Below are 15,899 nucleotides of genomic sequence, written 5' to 3' on the forward strand. Positions count from 1 at the left end.
CTTGTCTCATTATCATCCTAAAAGTACAGTCTATTTTCCCTTATAATAATATCCAAGAAGCTTCATAAACTGACACTGTCTATCTTTGCCACAATATCTCTGGCCAATACTTTTCTCCTGGTTTTGCTCTTCCTCCCGTAACACTTCTTACAGTTTGGTAACTTTTAATTTCCTGTATATGTGATGTTGTCTTATGTGTTCGTATCATTGTACACTTGTTCTCAGCCCACGTTGCCTGGCTGGAAAATAACTATTAATCTCTTCTAAATCTTGCAAAACATCATCTACCTTTCTGAAATCCCAAACAGACAACTGTTCTTGCAATAGAGCTTTATCAAGTTTATTCCTTACTTATAAACAAACTTTATCGAGTAAGGGATATACTTGATAAAGCTCTATTGCAAGAACAGCTGTCTGTTCTTTTCCCCAATGCTCTCTGACCTCTTTGAGAAAAGTACCTGAATCTTATCCATCTTTGCATTCAGGGTAGCAAGAATAACACCTGGCATGTAATCATGTTCAATAAATATTTACTGATCTAAACTAAAAGTTTATCCTTGGTACCAATCACAGGGATTAATTGTTGGGTAAAAAAACTTGTCAAGATATTTTTATCTTTCAATTCATTTATCAAAAGTACTGACAACCAATTTGTTATTTGAGGTGTCAGATCACTTACCAGAGCACCACTGCTGAGCAAGATCATGAGAACAATAAAGCTTTCAAACCAACTGTGTTCAACTATCCTGTAGCACGTTTTCCTGATGTTCCACCAGATTTTTCCTTTCTCCGACTCTATGTTAACTTGGCAGCATGGAAACCTCCGTACACAACCTGGCAAGAAAGACATGCATGTGAAATCTTGACATTCAGATTTTTAAAAATACACTATTTAATACAAAGCTTTTTCTATGATAGTTCCTCAATCAAATAATTTCTAACAATTATACCTGCAGTTTCAAATGGATTCATCTTGGATGCCACCTTATCACCTAACTCTCCATAGTGTTTTCATAATATGTGTCGGTTATTCCTAACTTAGAATGTAGTCTTGTCTTCTGTACTTCTCTGATATCTCATCAAATCTTTTCTATAGTGTTTAAACCACATTTTTTTTATTATTGCAATCCTAATACAATCCTATCCTGATACACAATGAGCACTAATAAATATTTGAAGAATGAATGAATGAATAAATTAAAGTCTGAAGACAAAAATGTATTTCAGGATCTTCTTTGCTGAAATATTAAGTTTTTCTTGATGTGCATCTAGCCTGCAATCTGGTGCTGCTTCAACTCCTCTATAAAAAGCCCTTTGAGAAACACCATTCTAAGTTTTATTAAGAAAATTAGTAGAAGTTCCTAAAATCAAGTAAAAAAAAAAAAAGATCTTGTTGAGAAGATACAGATAAAACTGTTTCAAATACTCTAAGTTAAAACCAAACCTGACATTGGAATCCTAGGTGTGAAACATACAGCTATGAAAAATTGAGGAACACTTTAATTTATTTTATATTTATTCATTCATTTCACATAAAAGATTTATTGAGTATATACTTGGTTATGTTCATAGTTTCCTCTCCTCGGGGAATTTATTTATTTATTTTTTGGCTTTGGTTAGGCAGATATAGAAATAATTGGCTATAATTGGGTAAAGTAACTAAAATGACATATATGCAAGAGTTAATCTGGTAGCATGAAAGAAGACTACCTAACCTAGCTTATTCGTTGAGAAAGAAAGGTCAGAGGAAGCTTTCTGGAAGAGGTGGAGCCTGCATTGAATCAAAGTCTTAGCGAAAAAGGGTTTGGGTGGAATTCTAGGCCAAAGGCAGCAAAAGGTGTTGAGCATAGGAGTTACAGTTGTGTGGAGGATAATTTGGAACAGGGAAAAACGAAAGGGGCGGAGGTAAAGAAAGACTCAGAGCCAGAAAACCATTTAGAATTCTGGTTCAATTTCCCTAACAAGAAGGTTAGGGCAATAGAAACTAGAGCAATATTAGATTCAAGACACAGTTGGCAGGTAAAATCAGTAGGATTTGGTGACTGACTGAACGTGGGATATAAGAGAAAAGGAGGAGCCCAAGAATGACTGGGTGAATGTGGTCAATGAAACAAGGACTACAGGAGCAGGTGCTCACTTGGGAGGTCACAAATCTGACATGCTGGTGAAACTTCTAGATACCGATATCCTGTAGACATCTGGAGGTGTGAAACTGAAGGTCAGAGGGAAAGCCTGGGCTAGAAAAGAATATCTAGGAATCATTAGCACGTGTGTCAGCTGACACAAGACAGTGTCTGAGGTATTAAGGGTGAAGAGAGAAAAAGGTCAAGTCTAGAATATTCTGGAACAGCAATATTAAGGGTCGGAATTCAGTGGTGTTCTGGAGCCAGCTCAGCTCATGCCAGCTCAGCTCATACCAGCTCTTGATAATTCATTGTTAAATTGCCAGGAAATTTTGCTAGGCTATTGTTTAAAGGCAGTCATTATCAAAAATTAAAGTGTATAAAACTAAAATGAGTTACTTTAAAAAAGGTAACGAATATTAAACATATCATTTTCTAATCATTTTACTACATTTTACTATAATCTATGCTTTAGAGCATATTTTTGTATTCTATCTGGTGGTGGAAACTTGTTATAATGTTGGGCTACTGTACATTTCTTCTCAACTCCACATTTAGTGAAGTCACATCAGCAGTTTGAAATCAGCCATGGTGGAACTCTTTACACTACAAATCATCACATACTATAAATTAGCACTTGTTGATTTTCTAGCATAGACTTAAGAATATGTTTGAAAAAATGTTAATAAAACAGAGGAAACAGTAAATGTGTGTCATGTTTGCAGCCATTACACTGTAAACAGCACAAAACTTGAGGAAATATTCTTCATTATTCAAATCCTATGATGTGATTCAGCAAAGATTTACTCACATTACTGATAAATCGGTGAAGTTCTGACATATAGCTTCTTTGTTTCACTTCACTTTACTGATTAATGTCATCGAAAATACCAACTTTCAGTTTAAAACTATGCTTCTTCACCAATTGTAATCTTTAGTCATCTACACAAATTTTTGCAAGTCAACAAAAGCATTCTGTGAGAATCAATAAGCTATGTGGAATGTACAATAAGGAATGTTGTTTATATTATTATTTGTAAACTGAGTGCCACATATCCTTTATATCAGCAAAATTTAAAACTGATGTACATGTACGTACTTCTTTTTTCTTGAAGAACTCGTGGTTAAACATTTACCTGCTCACCACTGGGACAGGTGGAAGCAGAGAAAACCTTGAAGGAGACAGAGTAGGAGAGGGAGAGATGCAGAGGAAGCTGCAGGAAAAGAGAGATTAATAAAAAGTTTCATGAAGGACTGGTGAACAGAGCTACGACCAAGAAAGGCCCAGAAAGATAATGATTAAAAATTTAAAAATTAAATTTAAAAAATTAAAGTTGATTAAAATATAAACAACTAGAATTATTTTGAACGGAGAATTTTAAAAAGAGGAACTATGATTAATTCCTCTCTTAAAACATTTTAGATAAAAAAGCCTCATTTGGAAGGAAGGTAGGAGGTAGGAGTGCACTTTTTAGATACTTGTTTCAGACATTTTCAAATTAGGCACTGTAAAAATAATTTTCTTTTCTATAAAACAAATAATATATTTCATGAAAAATACTGAACCTATCAAGTAATAACTTCAAGTAATCATAAACTGTATATCCTAAAACAACAAAACTAGAATTCTCTTAATAACTATTTTAGACAATGTCTTATTATGGCTTCTTTTATGATTCTGTAGTAAAATTAGTTCAATGATCCAGTTAATACAAGGTATCTCCTAGCACTTTAATTTCCAGCTTTACAGAAATGTAGTAAGCTACGTTTTTCTCCCTAAGTCTTTGGTGTGTTTTGCTATCACGTATATTTTGTGTTCCTGCCCTTTCTCTCCGAAAGCTTCTGATTTCCCAGAAGTCTAAAAACGTGTCTGTTATGCTCTTTCTTTCTGTTCACAGTACTTAATCTAGTCCTATACATAGCATAATATGCGGTGTATAGTTGACTGAAAAGACATAATCCCCCCCAAAAAGTTTTAAAATCATCTAAGCATTAATCATGATCTGACAAGTCTTCTCTCTGTGAATTCTAGGATATACACAAAGATCGAATAAAACAAAAAGTCAGGGTGAATGGAAAATATTCACCTGACTTCATCTGTCTAATGTTAATTACAGTTAACATGACCTCTGATCTGAAAAAAAAAATATCTTCATTGTGTTTAAGACAATTATCTTATATCTCAAATGAATTTAGTAAACAGAAAATTGTTTTATAAAATAATATGGCGAAACAGTAAAAAGATAGTGTCAAAAATTGACTCCCAGGTAATCTATTTCAGGGCAAAAGAAAACACTAGGAAGAGTGGAAAAATGGAATTAATTTTTATATTAATTTACTGCTTGAAACTTTAGAATGTATCTTAAATTGCAAAACAAAGAACTCATGCAGGACAAAATCTATCTGCCTCAAGTATAATTACCAGAGGAGAAAGTTATCCTTTTGGTTAAGAATACTTACTATCTGGGATTTATTTTTGTAGGACTTAAAGTTGAAGAGAAATATTATTCTTATGATTGAGGCAAGAAAAGGTACTATACATTCTAATTAGAAAAGCAAGTAAACTTTTTCGTCTGAGATGAAGTTTCTTCAATATTGCCCTCAGGATTTATCACACCTCAGAGAGTTTCTCTCTCTTATTTTTTGAGGTGGGAGTGCTTGACTGCTTGTCTGGCTTTTATGCAGAGGCACACCCCAAGAGATTTCCAACCTAGCTGGTTAGCAACATTATCACACCTTCTTTTTTAAAAGGACTATTAATTAAATGTAAACATAACAGAGAATCTCTCAAACATTTTAATAGGTCCCCGTGGGTAAAAATATATTTCTATCAATTGAGTGTCATACTTGTTTGCCTCTCTCATAAAATGAGATTTAGCTTGTATTTGAAGAAAATTCATGTACCCATTATAACGTATAGATACCTTTATTTGCCAGTCATTTTGTTTACTGCATGAGTGTTATAGGAGACTATTTGAGAAAATCTTGGAGAATGAAAGCAATTTGATAATTTCTATAAAAAATACTGATGCTGGGGGTAAACTCATGAGTAGAAAGTCAGTCATTAGCATAAATGCTATCATAGCTTCTATACAGGTTAACAAAATACTTTAAAAACCAAAAGGAAAGTAGAAAGAAATAGGACATACAAAGCACTGTGCTAATTAATTTATAGGAGTTATCTCATTTAATCTCCTCAACTCTCTAGGTTGTTAAACCTATTTTATAGATTAGGTATCTAAGGTATAATATTTAAAAATGTGCTCAAGTTTCCATAGAGAGTTAGCAGTAAGCCAATTAGAACTCATGCTCAATAGGCTTCAAATCTTGTACTCTGTATCACTGTGTCACACTGCAACCCTACTCTAGGTTTGTGTTTTTACTTAGATGACACAATACTTGCTTAGAAAATACTTTCCTAGGTAAAGTTCGGATTTACTACTTTGAATAAAACCCCTGAAAAATTCAGTGAATAGTAAAAAATTCAGTTAGGCAGAAAATGAAAAGTAACGAGAGGAGATACTGTTAGAAAAAAATAGATAAAGGCCAAAGGCCTTTATGCTAAGTTAAGGACTTCAGGTTTTATCCTATAAACCAATGATTTTCAAATTTTAGTGAGTCAGAATACACTGGAGGACTTGGATCCTATCCTCAGAGTTTATGATCAACTTATGGTTTCTGTGATCAACTTGTGGCTAGAAAGAAAGAGATTAGGACTGACTCAAAGTCTTTAGTTTGAGAAGCAGGATAGATCATGATGTCGCTAAATAAAATAAAGACTGAAGGAAGATGTAGGTTATGTAGATTAACCCACTAAAGTTTGTTTTAAACTTATTAAACTTGAGACGCTTAAAGGAAACAGATAGAGATGACCAGTGGAGAGTTGTAGGCAATTCTGGAACTCAAGAGTGAGGATAGGGGTAAAGATAATGATTTAAGAGTCAACAACACAAAAACGGTTGTTCAAGCTATAGACATGGATGAAAGCCCTTAGGGCTAGAGAATAAAAACAGAAGATAACCAAGTATCAAAATGTGGAGGGACATCATTATTTAATGGATGCCCACAAAAATAGTCACTAAAAGAAAAAAGGGAAGAAACTCAGAACTCTCAGTGGTATAAAAGAAGAATACAGGTACGGTGTGGCCTCTGAAACACAGAGAAGGAATAATTTCAAGGCAGACTGTAGTGAACTGTAGTGAAAAAATTAAAGCTACTCAACTAACTCTCAGTAAACATTAAACAGTTTACTGAGAGTTAGTTGAGTAGCTTTAATTTTTGAAGAAAAGGACAATAGTATCATCTATCCCATTAAATTGTATTCTAGTGGTTTCACGGAGCTGGGAACATGAATTAAGAATCTAAAATGAGATGTATGAACATCCTAGAGTAAGTAAAAGTCTATTAGAGTATAACACACTGTCATTGTAAATTATTGTTAGTAGAGTATCATAAATATGCAAAGGGAAGCTTAGAAAGCTCCAATGACTTACCCTTGGTCATAGACCCAAGACTGACTCAGCATGAAATGGAGTCTTCTGACTTTTTACTAAACAACCCCTGGTAAGTATTAGGTTTTAAGATAAAATCCAAAACACTAATAAATGAATGCTAACCAAGGTCTTGATTTTTCTCTTACCATCTGTAAAACAGGCTTCTGGCTCATCTGAATTTATAGGTTCAGCCTCTGCTTCTTCTTCTCCTGGCAGAGGGTTATCAACTGTGCTGCACTCAGAGGAACTCAACTGGTTCAGTCTCTAAAAAGAAATTCACCATCCCACCAAATAGTTCATTTAGAGTTCAGTCAAATCTTGCATTTAAGCCATATTTAATAATCAGAGTCATGCAAAGTATTATGGAAAAAAGATTAACAGTATGATGCCATAAAAAAATGTATAAACACACATTGAGGTCAAGTAACCTTACAATGAATCTATGCTTGATCTATCTACACATCCCATGAAAAATAAATTTTATTATTTTTATTATGCTAACAAGTATTTAGACAGAATTAGCATAAGGTAATATTCCGATGTAAACTCTAACATTTGCAAAGTATTGGCCACATTTTTATTATTTTTTATGTTTCTTGTAAATTTGTATATACCAGTAATTATTATTTTAGGACAACCAAGACCCTAAAAGCAAAACATTCAAATGCCAAATTGCCAATGCCTGATAATTGAAAGATCAGATATGACAGTTGGCTGGAAAAAAAACTTGTTTATACTTAAAATTAAAAAAAAGAAAGAAATTAATGTAAAATTAAATCCAAACATATTTCTTCTATTGTCTCTTGGATTTAAGAATATGTATCAGGATGATATAAATAAGAAGGCCTTCATTGAGACCAAAAAAGTCAAACATTATATTGGAATCAAAATGCCAAAGACCATAGTAATTATTTCATCCAAGACCACCTATTTTAGCATTAAATTTCAGGATATAGTAGAAAAGATCATAAAGTATTATTTATAATGTCAAGAGATAGTGGCTACTAAAGTGAGTACCACATGCAAACTCTGAAACAAAGATTTAATGAAATTAAACATGGCAGACTAACACATGAGAGGAATGAATCCATTGTCATTATGATCATAAATTGATCATAATACAAACAAGTTTTTCCCGACCAGAACTTTATGATATGATATTTACACACATACAGAGATTTTTAGAAAAAACTACACGTAGCAATTGTAGTAAAACTCTGTCAATTTTTCCTAATATTGTTTAGTGGCATATCAATGGAAGATTTCATTTTTCATTCTCATTTGCTAAATGACATGTGAATATTGAAAACTACTAGCTATTACAGCATATACTTCTCTTATCAAGATTACAGCTTTACTTTTGTTTAGAATAGTTAAACAAACGCAAATGCTAAAAATGAGGACATACTCATTTCAGCTAAATTAATTCTTCAATCTATTAACTTGCATTAATATCATAGGCCCAATCTAAAATGTTAATTTTTAGAGATTGACTTGAAAGCTAAAAGTATTTGTCATAGATGCCACATTAAATTCTCAGTGCTATTATTATCACACAGTCTTCAACATCAATGAAAAAGGCATTGATAAAGTATTGTATGTAAGAAATGATGTAAGCCAAGTTCTTTTTAAAATAGAAGTAAAAAAATTATGAATACTCTATTAAATTAATACCCGTAATCTATGTTGGCATAGGGGTATTATTCCTACCAGGTTGAAGAGTTATAATAATTTCAGTTATGAACAGTATCAGTATGAAATTTCATTTAAAACTTAGATTATTTAAAACTGATTGAAGTAATCTAAAATTACTTTAAAAAAGGAAACAGAAATTAATTATGACAATATTTTGTAAGACTTAAGGCTATAAAATATACATTGCTCCAGGAAACAATGGGAAAACTTATAAATTACTAATACGTCCTATTGTGCCAATTATCACACACAAAAAATTAAGTACTATACCTAAAAACCTACAATTATTTGATGTCCTCAATTCCTGACCTCTCACCTGCAAGTGAACTGTCACCAGGGAACTGAAAGACAAGGCACTATGATTCTTTGGAGATGAGACTAAATCTTTCAACCCTGAGAAAAGAATTATTGGCCTGGATTTTCAGGCAAAGCGGTGAGAGGAATTGCTGATTGGAAGACTAGAAAGCTAAAATAGTGACAACTAGGAAACAGTTTAATGGTTTTCTTTCAGCTGGTAACAACTTTAATAAGAAATTATTCTAATCTGCAGAATTCTGAGTTAGGCTAAATTAATGAAAACATCCTTAACTTCAATATTTGGTTTCCTCACTTTTTAAAAGAGCATTAATAAAGAAGACTTATGCCAAGTTAATTTATAAGCAAGTAAAAGTTAAGATGATTTGATGAAGTGTGGCTCGTCATTGAAACTTTCTTTTTCATAACTTTTATGATAATTTTTTTGTCAGTTTAATTCAGAGTTTGGATCAGGTTTCATATCATAAATGAGAGTTATTCAATGTTATTCCTCACTGTAACAGAAATTATCAAAGTATTTAACATAAACTATAAATAATTTGTATCACAAGCCAATTTATTGTGGTTTTTTTGGAAATTTAATGTTTAGAATGTTTTTAGAAATTCAGTATTTTTCTGGAAATGCATTAATTATTTACACAGTAACTATTTCAGTTTTGTGTATACATTAAATATTTATGTGCATTCCCTATCAATACAGTTTAGTTCTAACTTATGCAGCCTTTAAATTCAATACTTATTAAAGTATAAGTTTTCTTAAAAGGGTATCATTTGTATCATTTTATATAATTAATTATATGATCATTTTCATTTCTATAAACGTAATCATTTTTTTATTTAATTTCCTTTCTTATAACTTTGGAAATGGAAAAATGATTATATTATAATAAAAGCAGTGAAATAAATACTTTAGTATAAAATTTTCTTTGATATTATAAATAAGCCATTTTGTAATTTCCATGAAATTTTCTTTTTAATAAAAAGTGAAATACACTTTTTGTCTATTATTTCTTTGCTTATAAACAAAAAAATATATATTTTTATTTTTGGCAGTCTACATATAAAGAAAAGTGTAAATATAGGACCATAGAGGCAGACTCACTAGTATTAGCAATAGAAAGTATGCCATAGTTATTGAATAATATGATATTGATTGTAGGTACCTTCTAAAATTTTATATATACCTATATACTACAATCAAAAATTTTAAATGTATAAAAGCAGAAAGCAAAAAAAATAACCCTCTCCATTTTGACAGATTATATTCCTTTTAGGTAATTGCTATATAGTTTACATATTTTTTTGGCATATCTTTCTATAGTCTTCAATGTGCACCCATAAAGCAATTAATTTGGAAACATTCCTAATCTTGATTATAAACTTAAGCAGCTATCTAAGCAGCACCTTTCGATTATTAAAAATATGATCAAATTATAAGCTTTATAATTCTTTGTGATTCTCCTTTTGACTGCCCTGGGGTATGTTTTTTAGAACACTGCATATAAGCTGGGACCCCACTAAATATAAATATCCTATGAGAAATTGCCCTAAGCTGGTTGCTTAGAAATTTACTACTGATATTTCCTGAGATAAAGAATCACATTGTAAGGCTATTTCATGCTAGTACAAATAATGGTTAATGCTATTTGGTCATTTCTTGTTTAGGGAGGTATGAAGTAGAATTGTCTAATGACTTGATAATCTAGCCCTCGAAGTAGAAAACCACCAAATACATAGCAGCACTGTAGAAAACAAAACTCAACAAATGCCTTATTCAAAGAAGATGTTAGGTGTTGAAAACATCCCAAAGATGTTAAAATATGTACTAAACATTTTTTTAAAAGAAAAAAAATATGAAATATTGGAAGGTAAAAAAATAAAATGGACAAAATAAAGTATGTACGATAAGGTTGCTTCACACAAGAAAAGATTTTTTGAGGAGCAGAACCTAGAATAGTTACTTCCCTATGCATCAAAACAAGAAACAAGACAGCAAAGAAGCATATTGAATGAAAGACAAACAAGAAGCGTATTGAATGAAAGAAATGGGCATCAGTGAGAAGAAAAATAATGAGCAAGCTTAGTGATAAACTAAGGTCAACTGAATGTCAAGAAGCAAGAAAGGTATTTTTATTAAAATTAAGATCGCCCATTTAAAAAATTTTATAGCCTAATTTTACAATTGATAACTATAATGAGGATCCTGAGTCATTAAGGAGTAAAACAGTAAAATTCAGACTTAAGGACCAAAGGATCTTTACAGAGGATTTCCACAGCTGGCTACTACACCTTATCTAAGAGTCCAATGTTCTCTAACTTTATCATTCTAATATGAGATAACTTGAATTTTAAATATTCTGTTCTGGTTTAGAACTAAAATATGCTTTCCTCAGCCTTGCAGTTGTGAGAACCTTTTTATTTGCCTTCTGGAGAATGAACAGATCCTCTCATCTGTAGATCGGCAAGAGAAAGGCTATGTAACCGCTATGATGAGAAAACAGCTATTTGGAGTTGCTGCCTAGGCATTTTACAGTATGACAACTCTATTCACACCCTGAGTCTGGACATTTAGAGAAGAAACTGAATTCAAGATTCCTGCTCCAAGTTCCTGTTCTGATTTCCCAGGGGTCACCTTTAAAAAAAAATAACCACTTAGAGTTGAGCCTGAGAAAGTTAGTGACCTCTGCCCCAACCATTTTACAACAGGTGCTTGCTACCCTACTCTCTCGCTCCTCTTCTGTTTGCTCTTTTTTTTTTAATTTTTTTAATTTTTATTTTTCAAGTACAGTTGACATACAATATTTTCCTATTTGCTCTTGACCTGGGAGGGAGGGCTGCCCTTCCCCCAGCTCATTGCACTGCACCTCGTCTTCCCCCCAGTTTCTTAGATCTGTAAGTAATAAATCTTGTGACTTTAGAAAAAATATTTGATTATATTTTATAATGTTTTAAAATGGAGGTCACCTATAATATTATAATTGCAGTTTTCATATTGGGTGTAATGATATTTCATTTCTTTACATGATTTAGTTTTCTGAGCCCCTCAAGGCCCCTACAATCCTTTCTGGTCTGTCTGAAACTTATCAAGGTTCTTTTAAAATTTTAAAAAGATAATGCCTCACTAAATAACATTATCTAGGAAAAAAAAAAAGTCCCAGGTTGAAAAGTACTCCAGATATTATTCATCAATGAAATTCAATACTACAATACTATTTTCCTGTGTTAGTCTAGATTTTCATTTTACTTCCACTTAATTCAGTAGAAAATTATCAATTTACTAGTTAAAATAAATTCTTGGATCATATTAGATTTACGGGCAACTAAAACTCCAGAACTTTTTAAAATAAAGAGCAAGAAAATGGAGTTTTTCCTTTCTTAGTGTTCTTTGTTCATTGCTACCAGAGGACCGTGTAGGTGTTTGGGGAACAGCTGTTCATTCAGCAGGAAATCTCCTTAACAGTTCCATCACAGGTCAACGTGATATATAGTATTAGGATGTTGGAGAAACGATGAGGTTGAATCTCAGCCACCACCAGGGTAATTAAAAATAAATCCATTGATTTCATCAAGAGTTCTTAGTTTTCCCAGAATCTTCTCCCTAGGGCACTTTCCACTCAAGAGCATGAGAACTTACGTGACTAAAAGATATGATCCTGAATATAAAAACAAACAAATGCAGCAGTTTTCTCATATAAGAAGGTTGGATTGGCTATAGATTTCTCAGCCAGATCCTACAGTATCATCTGGAAGCTTCTTTCTAATGAAAAGGCAAGCAGAATTCACCAATGAGGTCTTGCAATGTAAAGCAACCGACAATGATATTCGAGGTCTCTGTGTACTAACAGAGAATTACTCTTTGCAGAGAATAGGTATTTAAGTAGCTGATATAATGGTAGGTCAAATCAGAAAAAATGTCTTAAAAACTTTAAAAACAAACATTTTAACAGTTCTACTACTGAAACCAGCTAGAAAACTGCAACAAGTAGATAAATAAGAATTGGAACATAGGCAAACATGACAGCAAAATGCGAGGTAAAAGTGTAGGTTCTAAAACTCAAGCTCATTAAATATCATTTATAATTTTTTAAAAATCAGAATGACAAATGAAAAACAAACTATCTACACAATTGAATGACTAATGCTATTCCTTAAAACTACTCAAAATGAAGAAGGATAAGGAAAGACAAAGTCCAATGAATGGAACAATTACCAGTTTTTTAACAAATACAATAGAAAATGAAAATTGTCACAGATAAAATATATCTTTCCTAACATTTATGTAGGCAGTTTTTGCCAAAGAAAAGTAGCATATTTCAAGCCATTCTTCACACTGAAATATCCAGAGAATGACCATTTGTTAACATTATCTCATGTTTTAACAGTAGTTTAGTAAAAAAAAAAAAAGTAATAATTTAGGAATTAAACACACACATATTTCTGGAAACAGTTTTCTCAAAAATCTTGTTTTACCTATACATATGTAGATAGTATTATATATGTGTGCATCTTTATTTAGGTTCTAGGGAGGAGGGAATTTAATATGTTCTGGAATAAAATTGTTTTCTAAGAGAATATTACCTCTAAATCACCATCAATTTGAAATAAAAAAATATAGCTTTTATTCAGGATCATCTTTGAAATTAACTTCAAGTAAACTGAAACAATAATATGATTTTTTTAAAAAATTTAAACTGTTAGCATTATTCCCCTAGAGAGATTTCAGGATAAAGTTTTACTTTCATCATTGCACAATGGAAAACAATAATACAAACATTCCAACAATGACAGAGAAATTCAAAATATTAACTGGATTATAAAAAAAAAAAGGGCAAGATTCCTATTTACATAGATTTCCTTCTCCTAGGAACAATTAGAATTCAGTGATTCAATAAGCTATGTTAAAATTAAAATAAAATATAACTGTGTAGTATTTTTTTATTTTATACTTGTTAGAAATATTAGATAAGGCAATTCATATTTATCTGTTTCTAATTTTAGGGAAAGTGTTTTATATCTTCTTGACAGATTTAGTGTTCACTTCATAATATCTTCTATTTAAACTTCTTGAGACTACTCTGCAAATCAGAAACTTATTCTCATTGGTGAGTAATATTGCTTCTGGAATCAAATGAAGCATTTCAAGCACTTATAACTTATTCATTCTTAGGCAGGGCCTAGTAATTATTAATTGATGCATTTAATGTCTGATCAAATAAAAATCAAATGTTAATTACTGAATTTATTAGAGAAATAAAGCTCTAGTTATCACTGCTCTTAAAATCATTTCAAATGTACCCAAAGTTTGGCCTAGAAGCTGAGTACTTTGCCCTCTATCCCCAATTTTCTAGATGTATACTCGGAAAGCAGTCATTTGTATGAGTCTCAATTTCCTTATCTATAAATACAGAGCTAGCACTAAAATGGTCCTTTTCTGTTCTGAGATTTTATGTTTATGCCTAAAATATTTTTCCCACAAAAATTATTTCTTACTAGAGTTCTAAATTACTGAATTTAAATGTGATAATATTTTTCCAGCTTTACTGAGCTATAATGGACAATATAACATTGTTTAAGGAGTACAATGTGATGATTTGATACACGTATATATTGTGAAATGTTTACCACAATAAAGTTAGTTAACACATCCTTCACCTCTCATAACACCATTTTTGTTGTTGTTATGGTGAGGACATTACAACTTTCTGCTCAAAGCAACAATGTGACAATTTACTGTGATATACATCTATACATATATAGCTTAATTTAGGAGGGAAGTTGAAGTTTTCACATTAAATATTGCTTCAACGACTTCTGTTACATTCTATATCTTACTTTTATAATCCATCCAATAAAACTCTATAGATCATGCACTTGAAATCACCTAAGGACATGAGAGAGATCAAGAAAGTCATCAAGAGAATAACAAAAAATGATGGAATTGCCCCAGTGACATGCTGTGATGTCAATTCATCCATGGAACAATTGTACGTATATGTTTCTACTTTCTTGCAATGGGTCAGGCAGAAAAATTTTGTAGCTAAAGAGCATGCATGACACTGAAAAAAATATCATATACGTATGATTTTTTTTTAGGTAACCTGTATAAAAGTGGTCACAAATGTCTCTGCCTGGTTAAAAGCACAAAGTTGCATCCTTGATTGATCCAGTTTGTTTTTACCCCTGTGAGAAGTAAGAAGGTTAGGTACTGAAGTTTAGAAATGCATCATGATGGTACAGTTTAGTCGACTGATTGAAAATGCTTAAAGCCACATACCAATAAGTAGAAATTAGTTAAACATTTGACAGTACATGCCATATGCTCAACGCAAAGCAATATATTTGAAACACAATAATTAGGTTAAACATCATTGAACATAGATTTTAAAATAATGAACTAAAAAATTAGATAATTCTGTTTTTTAGGAGATGAATTTAAACACTGTAATGTGCTAAGGCAAAGTGTCGCATTCTGTTTGCTCTTGACAAAAACATTTTAAAATAAGTGATTCTCAATATTGGAGTGAGGTGAAAGAAAGTGTATAGTTTTTAAAAGCATATTCTAAAAGTAGCATTTTTATTTACTCTTAATTATCATATTTAATTTTTATATTTCAATCAGCATTACAGGAAAGAGACATTTTCAAAATAAAAATGAAGAAACAATTTAAATATCAGACCAAAAATTCATTGTTTTTAGACATACAAATGAGCTCAATAAATATGAAAAAAATTTCAAATAGTTTGGAACCAAAATGCAAAAAAAAAGATATAGTCTAGGTAAAATCCTATAGGAGTGTTTTGTTTCTGTAAGATCTATACATAAAAGATATGGTCAAATGGTGGCTACCCCCAAAGGTATAATTATAACTAATCCCTAAATTCTGCTAAGTCAAATTCATTTCTGGAAATTTACTTTATTTTTTAAAATGCAATAATGAGAAAAAAAAATCTAAACTTCCTTCAACTGCCTCTTTGAGGAAAAACTTTAGAAATATCTAAAGAGATAGACCTGATAACAATGTAATTAAAACCACAATATAGTAAAAGGACATATTTAACCTCAATGACTACAAATATTTAAAGAACTTTTTATCAAATCAATAAAAGGAATGCATTTAATAACAAGTAAGCACATTTAAGTCTCTCCAAAGATGATGTCTTCCAAAATTGAATCCTAGATAGATGACTGGGTAGATGGATACACGAGTGAATGAATCAGGTGAACAATACAAATGTTTGTTCCTTTGCCTGGGACTTCCTTCTCCACCATATT

The 15,899-nt window shown here is 31.6% G+C and overlaps 1 protein-coding gene across 1 annotated transcript in view; it reads right to left on the reverse strand.

Annotated features, from left to right (window-relative positions):
* Positions 1 to 15,899, reverse strand: part of SCN9A (sodium voltage-gated channel alpha subunit 9) — a 124,691-nt gene that overhangs the window by 21,677 nt on the left and 87,115 nt on the right. The window contains exons 18-19 of the mRNA XM_039855322.1: positions 6,763 to 6,880; positions 680 to 834 (exon numbers count right to left, since the gene is read on the reverse strand). Coding sequence (XP_039711256.1) covers positions 680 to 834; positions 6,763 to 6,880 — 273 coding nt within the window. The remainder of the gene's footprint in view (positions 1 to 679; positions 835 to 6,762; positions 6,881 to 15,899) is intronic.

This window comes from Pteropus medius, unplaced genomic scaffold (assembly GCF_902729225.1).
Source record: "Pteropus medius unplaced genomic scaffold, Ma_sr-lr_union100, whole genome shotgun sequence".
Classification (NCBI taxonomy): domain Eukaryota; kingdom Metazoa; phylum Chordata; class Mammalia; order Chiroptera; family Pteropodidae; genus Pteropus; species Pteropus medius.